Below are 13,613 nucleotides of genomic sequence, written 5' to 3'. Positions count from 1 at the left end.
CTAGCAACCGGAGGTAGACATTTCAAGCAAACAACAATAACTTTCGCTCTGTCCTTAAACATTAACCCGTTCAAGCAATGTATTGATGCAACATTTGATAGCATTAATCCAGGCACATAAATCCATTGCTCTTTCTCTCTCTCACACACACACAGCCACAAAACAGATACGGCTATGAAAAATAAATGACCTACTGCTCGTGTTTTTCGCAAGAAAACTACCAAACTGCACACGAACACTACAAAAACACGACAACGTTAACCCATTATCCTGCCGGCACCATTCACCATCAATCAAGCTGGCCGGATAAACGCAGAAATTAACATGATTACTCTTTAAACGAGCGCGAACCACGGGAAACCAACATCGAGCTTGCCATCGCTGCGTGTGAGTTCAGTGCTCCGTTCGCATAATGATTTTAAATTAATCGTTTTATTTCACCGGCACATATTCATGGCCCATCAGTGCGGCCAAAAACCTGGCAGGATAATCCTTTTTTTTCCTGCTCTTTCTTTGCAAATGTTTTGTTTTTCCTTTTCATGTTTCAATGCAAAAATTGCACGGTGTGAAAATCAGACACACAAAATCTCAGCATCGAAGTGGAGCTTACTGCAAAAACACAACACAATTTAAAAGATAACTTCCGGGAACAAATATGAAGGGAAAAACCACTCATTAAAAATAAACGTTACACAAGGCAGAGTGTTCACTGTAAAATATATCTGTTTTATTACAATTATTTTTAATTATCATGATTTATTATTTAGTAACGCTCCCGCATTCGAGCTTTCTGGTTTTTCTTTGTAATTTCAATTTTTGGTTTTTTTATCGTAGCTTGTAGATGTTTGGGTGAAGTTTAGTGCATGTTTTATTTGTGCTTTTAGCAACTGTTGTTTTGCTTTATTTATTTTTTTGTTCTTGATTTATTTTTCTGCCTTTGGAGATGTGCGTTCCTCTGTTCTTTTTTGCGTTTGAATGTTTTGTTTTGGGTTATGTTTAGCGTCTTTCTTTGACTTGCTTCGTGCGTCTTTTTACTGATGTTTGTTTTTCGTTTTCTTTCTCGTTCCTATTTACTTTCTCATAAAACCGTTAAATTTGCTTTTTCGTCTTTTTCGTTTTATTTGTTGGTGTCCTCCTTTACCATCAGTAGTTTAGTGGCCTGCTGTTTACGTTTATTTCTCCCAAGCACACAACATGCCACTTTTCAGCTTTTTTGTGTAATACCTTTACTGTTTTATTCTAAATTAGTTTGTCTTATTAACTGTAAACATGTGCAGGTGTGCAACGAGTTACAACCGAAAAATTTAGTAAATCAAAAGAAGTTGTAAAAGAACACTCTGGAGATAACAGTATAAAATACTTTAAAAAAAATAACAGGAAGATTGGTGACGTAAGTAAAACAGGTTTAATAATTAACCTCATTCCCTTCGATTTCAAACATTACATGAAATCAGTTTTATTGGATGTTTTGTTTAGCTTAAAAAAATTGTGAGATTCAGTTGATCAAAAACACAGGAAACCCCGTTCAACATGCATCTGAAAATCGTACACCATCACACTGACATTTATTTTGAATATCGAATGATTAAATTAAAACTCACTCACTAAACATCTGATTGGAACTACGCTAAATGGTATGATAAATAAAAAGATAAATGAGCATAAAAGGGCAAAAGAGAAATGAAAAAAAATACAAAGCCTCTCTTGGACTAAAAAGCCATCCAACCCATGTTGGGATATGAAATGCGTATCGGAAAAACACATCGGGAAAATTGGCGTGCCCATAATTCAAAGTTACTCAGATAGAGAGAGGTATAGAGCGATGCAGAGAGATGTACAGAGAGATAAAGCGATAGAAAGAGAGAGAGAGAGAAAGAAAGATAAAGAAAGAGAGAAAGAGAGAGATTGCTACGATCTTTCGCTTCCAGTCATGCCATACTGTCGCGCTTTTAAATCGATCCCAATTCCCATTGGAAGGTATTGTTAAGAGATTGAAGGGTTTGAGTATAGTCCAGTGGAAGAAATGGTGCTTGATGTGGAGCAGCATAAACTATGAGGAATAAAAACGCACGTGAAGGCGGTTTCAGAAAATGAGTGCGTTTTGGGGACAGGACATGTGACGGAAATGATTTTCCAATTTACCTCACTTTTCCCATGCTTTCATTTTTACCTGCCTTCAAAACTGAACCATAGTGCGAGTAGTGTACTATGGCCTGGTAAATCCATCAAGCATACAAACAAAGTGGACGTTTAATATGCTCGCGGAACAGTTTGATGAATGGTGGGAAACAGTGGAAACATGAAATGGGGAAAGCCTGCCAAACAAAACAAAATAAACTAAAACGGAAAATGATCGCAAACACAACATGTCCAAACCAATTGACAGCGTGGTGTGGATGAGAAGTTGATGGAGCGCGTATGTTCTCTTTTTCCACCTATTTATCCTTCTCCTTCCTTCCCACTCTTTTCCTAGTTTGTTAAACGACGCCGATCTTCGATCTTTTTCTCTAGGACGAGGCGACCAGTGATATGTTTAATTACATTTACAGATAATATAGCTTTTGTTTCACTTCTCCTGACCATTCCGTACCATAAGGTTGTGTGTGACACATTTACACACACACACTCCTGCACACGTAGCCATTTTGCCGAATATACGCACTCCACTATCTTCTCCAACAACCACTGAAAGAAAAAAACCCCTGTCGCTGATCCTACGATACATCACAGCAACTGAATTTACTCATCACATTAAGCGCAATTTCGGGCGAATAATGTCGGTGTGGTTTTTTGCTGCGTCTACTTATTTGTTGTTTATTTGTGTTATGCACGGTTGAACGTATTATACCTGTTTTCACTTTTCTTCCCTGCTTTATGCGATTACTATAAATCGCAATCCATGAGAATGGATCGTTGTCCACAACGTCTCAATCGCTATCAACTACGTTGCGATTTAGCAGTATCTCCTCATTTTTCATTGCAGCGAACCGTTTAATCAACGACTGATCGGCGCTCCCCACGATATTCACTACATAACAGACAATTTGTAACAATTTCATGTTGTTGAGAACAAGTTTAGCAAGCTAAATGAGAACATGTTTAGCAAGTGAAACCTCATATTTGAACGATGAATAACATTTAATGGATGCATTGAGCCATGGACGATTGTGAAGGTGTACCTGTGGTGAATTCGATAGATGCGTCGACTTCTACACACTGGAATTAATTTCCAACCAGACCGTCCTCCCTTACCAAGGACGGACTATCTAATTGCGCAGTACAATTAATCTAGTAAGTATTAATAACAATTAACAGAATTAACTATCAGCTAACGACCAAGTCCATAAAGAAAAAGAGTGTGGAGATTTGTTCGGCACATGTGGTCAATAACATAAGAATTAATAAAAGGTAAAGAAAGCTTCCTATGATTTTTAAAAACACTGTTCCTATACATCATGTACATTTTAAAGTTAAAGCTTCAGATCATACACAATAGAATTAACGACACGAAAACCTTTTTCCTTGCGTACATTTTTAGTTGTGTATGACATTATAACATGTTCCGCAATCAAAACAGTAAGAAAATATTCTCCTATCAGAAAATAAATGCAAAAGGCCAAATGTGTGGCGCGTTCATTGAGTAAACGGTGGACTGCAATGGAAAATGTCGAGCAACTGTTAAATCCAAACGTAACTGAACGCAATTCATACGCCGTTGAAAAAGATCCAAATGTAGTTGACCACGACAACCGTATGCAGCTGACAACCATACATGCTCATGGATTGCGATCCACTGCAACCCGATTCGAAATAAAGTGAGAACAGGCGTAATTCTACAAACTCGCAGTATCATTCAGTCACGCAGTGGGTGTGGCGCACAAATAAATCCTCCCATAACATACAAATAATAAATCATCAGTTAACTCACTCGTTTGCTTCCACCCTCTTCTGCATTCTGTCTTCGGTACTCATGTATAATGTTTCACCTTGATCATTTAAGATACGTAAAGATTTACATTCAGCTGCTTGCTTACTCAGTAGATGATAACACGTTGACTGTTTTTCACTGTTTATGTTTACAATTTTCTTTTCGTTTCGAGAATTTCTGTGTTTGAGTGTATATTTGTCATTTCTGTATGTTCTTGTACGTGTGAATTTATAAGACTGTGTGTGTGTGTGTGTGTGTGTGTGTGTGTGTGTGTGTGTGTGTGTGTGTGTGTGTGTGTGTGTGTGTGTGTGTGTGTGTGTGTGTGTGTGTGTGTGTGTGTGTTTCTGTGTGGGATGTATTTTTGTGTTGTGGCGTCATAACACTATATTACAAAAAAAAATTCATTATATATTGTGCAATAATGTTTTCCCTTTTTCTTATAATGCTTGCTGCTGCTCGCCGTTTCTGTTTTGTTCATTTTTATTCGCTCTTTTTTCTGTTACTGTTTTGGCTATATCTCTTATTTCGTTTACATGTGTTCTCTGTTATGCAAACTATTCTTCATTGCTTTCTGTCTTGATTTTTTTGTGAGGATTTTGTATGCCTATTCTTTTATGTAGTAACGTTTTCTTTTTGTGCCAGTAGCGCGCTTAGCTTTCTTTCCCGCTCTCTTTCTCTTGTTTTGTTAATAAATATCTGATAAGGTAGCATTGCTTATTTTAGGTATAAGAAAACATCCTCCAAATGAACCCTTCCGCCGGTCCGATATTGATCACACTCGTTCCCTTCTCCACATTCATACGCATACACACACATACACATAAATTGTAGCATTTCAATTACAAACAGCGGTAGATACTTAGCAATGAAAGTTTGTTAATTTGACTTACGTTTGTTTTTTTTTTTGTTTTTTTTTTCTGCACGAACGAGTGTAGTATGTTTTGTGGTTTGGTTGTTTGTATATTTGCTTTTTTTTCTTCTCAAAATTTCTTCCCACTTTTTTTATCCTTTGGTGTTGTCCCGCTCTAAGACTTCCATCTTTTTACGTATTTTCAAAGTGGAAGTTTTTTTGTATTACACCTTCAATCGGTGTTACAGACACCTTTACACCTATCGATTTATACATGCTGACGTATGCCACACATCAATCTGTGTGCAAAAACTTGTTCAAAAGACAAAAAGGTGTTAAAACAAACAACTAAACCAACGCAAGCGGCCTTCAACTGCAAAGCTATTCTTGCAAGCGTTTTGCTAGTTCTGAAGGCTCGCCTTAGCACGTTGTGTAACCTATTCCACATAGAGTGTGTATGTTAGAAGTGTGTTGGAGTGTGTGTTATTTTTTGTTTTGTTTTGGTGCTTCCATATGCCACATGTACTAAATATACAAATTATAAGGCCTCGTATTCCCACTACCTGTACCACCACCAGGTAGTTCCCGCCGGTTGGTTCAACCCGCTGCCGGTTTCGGTTTCCTAAATGGAGCATTTGCGAACGTGCTAACCAGTGCACGCGAGTTATGTAATGGCGCTTGGTAATGTGGAACTTTTGATTTGTTTTCTCTGTTTAGTGGTTCCCCAAAAACACTTGGAGTGTGCTTTTTAAGTCCTCTGTATAACATGGCTATCAAATCGGATAGGCAGACAATTATCGTATCACATACGATAGCCAGTTATGTTGCTGAGGGACGCCGTCAGTCATGCTCACAGCGCTTGCACCACCAGGCCGGCCATCTTGAAGACGATCATTAGTCTCTTGGTGTCTCTGTGTGCGTGATTGTGCGTGTTACGGTTAGCAATAGAGTCCGCTTGGAAGGCGTCTCGAAACTATGGTTGCGTGCATATAGCTCACTACTTTCATACAACCCCCGCACTACTTCATTACTACTCAAAAATGGCGCCTAGGAGGCGACGACCAGTTTCCGGGTTTCCACTTGTCAAAGCGATTGGGACGGGACAACGGTTTTTCCCAGCAACGGACGAACCATTAGAGACGGCACAATGTGTCCCCTCCCCCCACTCAACAATCAGACCGAGCCAGCGGAGCAGCAGACCTCAAAACTCATTTTAAGCTGACACTGCTGCTGCTGCTGCTGCTGCTGTTGCCTTTCGCCTATCCGTCCTTTAAACTGAACGGACGAAAACGCTTTGACACGTTGACAGCTGCCGACAAGCTCTGGAAACCGTTTGGGGGATTCTCTGCCAGTGACATTTCGTGCTGTTTCGTGCTCGAAAATGTTCAGCAACCCACCGAACAAGCCCTCCGGCCGCTTGCGTAACTGCTGCCACTGCTGTTGATCGATCTTTTTTACAAACACACACACACATAAATACACTCCGACGTACAGATACGCAGCCGGAAAAGGTCGCTAAAGGTACTGGGTACTCGCAACAACGCGCTTCCGCACTTGCCTCAAAAAGAGCGATGGCGGGTTGAAATCATTGAAGTACGGTCGAGCTTCGCACAGCTGTCTCTATCTTTCTCACGCGCGCATACACGAACGGCATTTCTCTCGCTTTCTCTCTCACTCTTTCTCTGCCTCTCTGCATTTGGAACCATTTGCAAGGAAGTACGGAATGCAACTCGCCCTAACACGGCTGTCCGCTCGATCCGAAAAAAGTTAACTGCAAAGCAATAGATCATTTAGCGTCAGTATGAAGCAGCAACGATCTATATAGAAATGGGCAAGAGTGATTCCATCATCCCGACTAGCTAAGCCACACTCACACAGAAAAAGAAGGAGTGCGTAATAGTGCGTTTTTCCGTTTTCTTCTTCTTCTCTCTCTCTCTCTCTCTCTCTTACTCCCCCTCTTTCTCTCTCTCTTTACTCCCCCTCTTTCTCTCTCTCTTTACTCTCTCTTTCGCAGGTACTTTCTTCCCTGGCATATTTTGCGCTGATGTTGAGCTGCATCACAAAATAAAACCACTCCACACGTGGCGAGGGTGGGCAAGATCCTGGACATTATTCATCCATCATGGCCGAAAGGGGCCCATATTTCACGCGTCGTACACTCGCCAAGTAATCTACAATCCCTGTTCCAACTCCCAAAGGAAGGCAGGGGGCACTGACAAGGGGCACAGGCAGGCCAGGAAGTGAGAGATTGAGCGCGAGAAATCAACATGCTTTGTGTTAGCACTTTTTTGTGTTAGAAACTTCTAAACTTGAAAGCGTGTTTTTGTTGTTGTTGTTTTCCACCATTCCTGGATCAACACATCTACTGCACCAGATCTACCAACTGCACCACATCGGGCTATGATGGTAACACACGCACACACAAACACACACACACACACACACGCATGCATATAGCTCCAAGTATTCTGATTTTGGCTTGTGCTGCATTCAACTCAGCAGCACTTTCTGTTTTTTTTTTATTCTGAGTTGTTTGTTTTTGTTTCACCAAGCGCACATACTCTCACACACACACATACGCGCGAGCCACAAATCAACACGTTCGCCGTAACAAAACCCATCAACATTTGTCATTAACTAAACTGTAGAAAAATATCCTATGAAACTATCTAACTCCGGCATCGTATATTTGATCAGTTTTGTTCTAGCATTTAGTTTTTCAACTGCCACCATTGCTGCAGGATTTCCCCGTACGCTCGTTAGGGCTCTCTAAAACGCTGCTTGGAAATCGCCTGTTTTCCTTTTCTTTGTGTTTGCTATTTTTACACTCAGGCGACAGGCGATAGGATGCGGTTGCTTCTTTTTCATATTTTTTCCACACTGAGTGCCATTTTCAAACAGCAACATGTTATTGTTTCCAAGTCGCGTCAACCAAACCGATTTCAATTTGGTTGTCATTATTTTGAGACTTCGAGCGCACCAGGATACCATTTTTTCATTTTGCATTATTTCCACTGTCTCTCCTCGTTCTCTAAGCATGCCAGTCCTTGCTCTGATGTGGGCCAAGTGATTAATTATTTACATTTTACTGCTTTTTCCCTTCAATTTGACAATGTTGTGTTCATTTTCTCAACTCTGTCACCTACTTTCTCCTGCTACTGGTCATCATTTTGATGCGTTTAGCGATCCGTGTTGGTTACTTTTTTTTCTTATTTTCTTTGTTTACTTAATTTTTCTCGTATTGTTTGCCATCTTCCATGCTTGTTTTACATTGTTCTCCAATCCTTATTCTTAATAGTATGCGTAAACGTTCGCGTTAAATGCAACAGGGTAAATTGGTAAAAGTGTTGGCGCAACTTAGTCCGAAACTCAACGAGATCACTCAACAACCGAGCATAAACTGGTACGGTACTAACAAGGATAAGAAATCTCAATTTTGATTTACTTTCTTTTTACTTCTTCTCATGCGTGTTTGCGTGAATCATGGTTTATCCACACAATTTTCGACTGCTTGCTTGCATTGCTATTTTGCTCGTGATACGCGCCCAGCTGAACTTTTCTGTTTTTTTTTTTCTACTTATAGTTCTTCAACTACAACTTGCATGCGCTAGTTTGTATACTGGATGTACTTACTTTGCTGCTGCTGCTGCTGCTGCTGATGCTTCTGCTGATTCTTCTGCTTCTCTCCAGCAACGAACGGAATGTGATGTGTGTGTGATGTGATTTACTTCATATACGCATGTTTGTAATTACACGAACCACCTGAAACTACCAAGCGTGACGGTGAAGAGTACAGACAACCGGGCGAGCGTAGCGTACTGTAACGAGGAAGCTGTAAAGACAAAATTTCATTCATTTAATCTCAAATAGTGAGGATGTTTGTTTCCCAAGAAAATATTTCACACCAAATCAATTCAAACAAATCAATCAATAAACAAATGACTTAACAGACAATTTTATATAAAAGCTTGTGAATTTCGAATGACATGAATGAGTATTTATTGCCGGTTTTACTGACTTCGACTATTGAGATATATGCGCAGAAACAGCTATTTTAATTTGCACAATTGCCATTAAACAACAACTTTTCTCAAGGACTGTTACAATCGTCCCAAGGAGATGATATTTTTCAATGCAAAATTATCATCGTCCTGCTCCTTTCATCATCAAACCCTCAGCCAGCACTGCCAGTCACCACAACAATCCCGTCCCGCTCGCGTAGACATGCTTCCGTCACGGGAGCAGTGCATCTTCGTCCACGGACCATTCGCCATCGAGCGTTACATTGACGGACGGTGGGTTGATTGTGTGGTAAGCGGCTGAAAGTACAGAAACGATCAAAAAGGCTCGTCAAAGCGTCTTGTAGCTGGTTCTCGCTGTCTGCAACGCCCAATAACTCTCCCTCCCGCTCTCGTCTGCCACTCTTACATCATTTTTTCCCCAAAACACAATAACAAACCTCCCATTCGCCACCCCCTACTTACACACCCTCCATATCCACTTACCGTTCGAGCCACGCCAGTTGATCAGCTTCTGGTTGCGCAGCTCGTCCGTCGTCGGGATGTAAATGATCTGCGTCGATTCGCGCGTCGCCTGCGGAATGGCGTCGATTCGGGCGAGACACTTGAGCACCAGCTTGCCCTTCAGCTTGCCGAGCCGCTTCTCGTCGATGTAGAACCGGATCTCGAGCGTCCGCTGGCGCAGCTGGAATCCATCATTCTCGACCGTCGACTCGTGCTGCGGCTGCAGGTAATCTGACGGAACCTTTTGGGATAAAAACGAAATAAAAGAAAAAACATGGTCGAAGTGGGGGGTCAACATCTCGCTACGAGCGGGGAGTTCGCGTACCAGCCCATACTCACATTGCGATCGTTGATGTACCAGTAGAGCCGGGCCGGTGGGCTTGACATATCCGACGAGCAGTTCGCGACGACAAAGTCGCCGAGCGCGTAGTTGTGCTGCACCCCGTTGTGCTGTAACCCGTTGATGATGGGATCAAACTGCGGATAGACTGTGCGGTGGAAGGGCGAGATGAAGAATGAGCCATCGTTAGTCGAGGCGGTACTTTGGCAGCGTGAAGGAATTCTTCCATCAGTCCCCCACCCCCCTCCCTAGGCCCTGTTCGAGCGCAAATTCATTACGATTATTAATTAATGGCCGCGAAGCTGCGCTTCTGCCGGGCGTGCTGGCTAATGGGGCTCCCGAGTTTGCGGATCAATCAACACGGAAACCAGGCATGGAATGCTCAAAACTTTAGCCACCAAGTGCTTTGAGTTTTGCGCCCAGGAACGAGCAAGCCATCCCGAGTAGGACGTGGTTTCGCCTTCCAAACACAAAACCACGCAATCCGCGGTAGGTCCTCAGCTGCTCGCCCAATTAATCTTACCCCCATTTCCCACGCAGCTGCTGGACAAACAAGCACACACACACGCACACACTCACACACAGAGATACACCAAGATATCAGGCTGCAGGTGGTGGTCCGCACCTTGGCGTTGGTAATGGATCGAATTAAGCTCGCCACGTTAGCCCCGAACCACTTGATCAGGCGGGGCGCGTACGTGACCGGGCTCTTGCCTCAATGCCCCGCGTTCGCCGCTTAAGTTCCACAATTAGTCGTATCTAAAGCGATTCAGCTACAACTATAAGCGTGCTCTCGAGGGCTCTCATACACACATACACACACAGGCGCTCCTCGAACTAGTAGCGCACCACTATCACAGCTGAGCAGAGCGCCGGCGCTTACACGATAAAAGTGCAAATTGATGGCTAATTAATGTTGCTTTTGGCGTAATTAAGAATACCGCCGGAAACTTTCTAATTTTTCATAATTATCTCATGCCCGTGCCGACACGCCAAGCTGCCCAATTTAGCACTTACACACACCCACAGTCACGAGCAGCGCGCCGAAAGAGATGCACTGGTGATGGCTTGTAACGAGAAAGCGAACGGGTGCATGGGCTTTGAGTCTTGCCTCGCGTGCCGGCGGATACGACTCAGGGGCAGAAACAGGGAAAGTCAAACAGGATTTGCAAATGGTGGATCGCGGAGCTGGTGGGGCTAGTTGACCAGGTTGCGTTTTCTTCCGTTTGCAAACCCCAGTCAAGCAAAATGCCGAACAAACTTTTGTTCCCATTTTTCCAACGACTTTCGCTTACTTCCTCTCGTTCTCTTTCCATTTATTTCATCTTTATGATACACAAAATTTCACGGTGTGCGTTTGTGGGTTAATGCAATCAATAGGTATTGGAAGGAAGGGATGCTACCATGCAAACTGATACAGCTACATTCCCGGCAACACGTTTGGCCACGTGCGTTTTCCCCGCTCTCGCATAAAGGATAATGAAACACTCGGAACGATGACTAATTTTGCTCCCTGCTACTGCCTGTAGGCCAACTGTGGCTGTGTAAAACAAAATACAAAACAAAACAAAAATCTGCCCGGTCACGGAAACCAGGCACGTGACTTGACCGGTCCACGGCTCCGTGAGCGTACGTGCGGGCGTGCGTGAGATTCGATTACTCGTCTACCGCTTACAGTGTCGGACAAATCAACAGGACCACTTAATAATGTTCTATTCACTTATCATATTTCATTACCTAAAGTGAATCAATATTTACCAAATTAGCATGAAAGCACTTTTCGGATGTTGGCTTAAAGTCTGCTTTTAAAGTTTGTTGATAAGTTAACAATAAAAAAAGTTATGATAAGAATTGTTAAAAAAAACCCAAAAATCATGCGACAAAATAATAAGACCAGTAAAGAAAATTTTAATATTTTAACCATTTATCATTATTACATAACAGCTCCGGCTTTTATTTCGCAATGTGGCCAGCACGTTCATTTGAAAAACTAAAGAAAATAACAAAACAGCCTTATCCTGGGCTAACTTGGCAGCATTTAATATTTGGTAGCATGCCCATTGTTCCGGATGACAGCTCACATCCTTTTAAGCATGGATTCCACCAAATCTTTGCAAGTTGATGGCGGAATGCTGTACCAAGCATTCTCTATATGCTCCCACAGTTTCTCTTCTCTTTTATCGGATTCAGGTCAGGCGATTGCGCAGGCCAATTCATGACGTCAATTTTTTGATCAACAAACCATTTTTAACCGCTTTTGCAGTATGTTTTGGATCGTTGTCATGCATGAATTGCCATTTCAATGGCATCTCCCACTCTGCATGCAACATGACAGTTTGGATGATGTTTAAGTATCGGTGTTGGTCCATGATATCTTTTATCCAAAGGCTAAAAGGGTTTCTCTTGGCCGGCAGCGTACCAAGAGAAACATGCCCAAACATTATGAAGAAAGAAACATTATGTTGCCTCCGCCGTGCTCACGGTTTTTAAAGTGTACTGTGGCCGGTAGGCGGTATTCTTTGGACGACGCACAAAGCGTTTCCCATCCGAACCTACCAAGTTCACTTTGGACTCGTCCGACCACAGTACATTTCGCCACTTGTTCAGGTTTTCACCTGCCCAGTCGTAGTGCTTTCGAGCAAACTGCAACCGGGCTTGAACGTGGCACAATCGCGTCATCCGAGCATCATACCTAGCGGATGTCTTGCGTGGCCGACCCGTTGGTATTTTCGTGCCCGTGCTATGCAGCGCGTTATACACGAATGTTTTGGATCGGCCAAGTATTTCCGCGATTTTTCGCTGGGAGTACCCAGCAGCGTACAAACGTTTGATATCTAAACGTTGCTGTTGTGTGGAGTGTGCACTACGGCCCATCGTTGGAATTCTTTCAATCAAGCGCTTGAAGTAGTGCACTCAAAAATACACGAGCTAATTGATCGTGTGAAGTGTTCTAGGCAACGGCTAAGAACACAGTTTTTTTTAATTGATTTTTATAGAGACTTTGAGCCTTTCGGCTTCATTTGCCTCTTCTTAAACTACTTAAACCTAACAATCTTCTTACCCAGGGCATTTCCTCCCTGTGTAAACCTTAATCCGCGTTTGCTCGGTTTCCTTAAAACTAAGCTTAAAACTAAAAGGAAGATCAATTTATTAATTTATCAAGTGTCTTTCCAGGCTGTTGATGATGGTTTGATGGTTCGAAGAACAGAATTTTGTTTCCGGTGCCAGGTGAGGTTCCATTTTTCGTCAACTATTGTTTTGCTCCATTTGTTGAAGTCTCTGCGGGCTATGGTTGTGTTGTTTTCTGGAGGACGGAGCCGACCCTGGTTTGCAAGTTGGTCAGCTTTCCCGTTTCCGCTGATACCCGAGTTACCAGGTATCCAGCAGAATGTTATAACCGGGGAGTTATCTAGTTGATCTAATAGTTAGATGTGCGGATCTCGGATGTTACCGTGTTCTAGGGCGGCTAGAACACTGGCACTGTCGGTGAAAATAATATTTGGTTTATTAAGGCAAATACCTTCTTGCGCGGCGACTATCATGGCTATTGCTTCAGCTGAGAATATAGAGAAATGGTCTGGTAGTTTGATGGCACAACTGTTGTTGGAGGAGAAAATACCGAAACCGGCGGATTCATTGAGGACAGAGCCGTCGGTAAAGATATGATGGTGATTCTGGTATTTGCTTTGGATGAGACTGGTAAAATGATGGCCGGCGATATGGCTGCAATTTCCTGCACGTAGTTTATCTTTTAAAGACCAGTCTATTGTAGGCGTTTGACGATACCAAGGGCGTCCTCCGCGTCCGGTAAGCTTGCTGATATGGGGAAGCTGGTTGTTGATAAGGGTATGAAATTGTGCATTGACTCTGTTGATAAATGATTCGGCTTTCTCTAGGATGCGTCCTTCTCTAGGATGCGTCCTGCTGCTGCTGTTAATCTGTTGGTGATAATGTAATCAAAAGGAAGAAGTC

General features: G+C 42.5%; 1 protein-coding gene across 3 annotated transcripts in view; it reads right to left on the bottom strand.

Moving 5' to 3' along the window:
• Positions 1–700: 700 nt before the first annotated feature.
• LOC120955250 (uncharacterized) overlaps positions 701–13,613 on the bottom strand; it is a 35,181-nt gene continuing 22,268 nt past the window's right edge. For 2 of the 3 annotated variants that reach the window (XM_040375948.2, XM_040375957.2), the window contains exons 5-7: positions 9,641–9,789; positions 9,284–9,542; positions 8,754–9,097 (exon numbers count right to left, since the gene is read on the bottom strand). In XM_040375948.2, coding sequence (XP_040231882.2) covers positions 9,012–9,097; positions 9,284–9,542; positions 9,641–9,789 — 494 coding nt within the window. In that variant the 3' untranslated portion in view covers positions 8,754–9,011. Of the gene's footprint in view, positions 8,611–8,753; positions 9,098–9,283; positions 9,543–9,640; positions 9,790–13,613 lie in introns of those variants that run through there. The other variant, XM_049606105.1, reaches the window with a different exon arrangement.

This window comes from Anopheles coluzzii, chromosome X (genome assembly GCF_943734685.1).
Source record: "Anopheles coluzzii chromosome X, AcolN3, whole genome shotgun sequence".
NCBI lineage: Eukaryota > Metazoa > Arthropoda > Insecta > Diptera > Culicidae > Anopheles > Anopheles coluzzii.
This window is presented reverse-complemented; position numbering and strand designations above follow the sequence as displayed.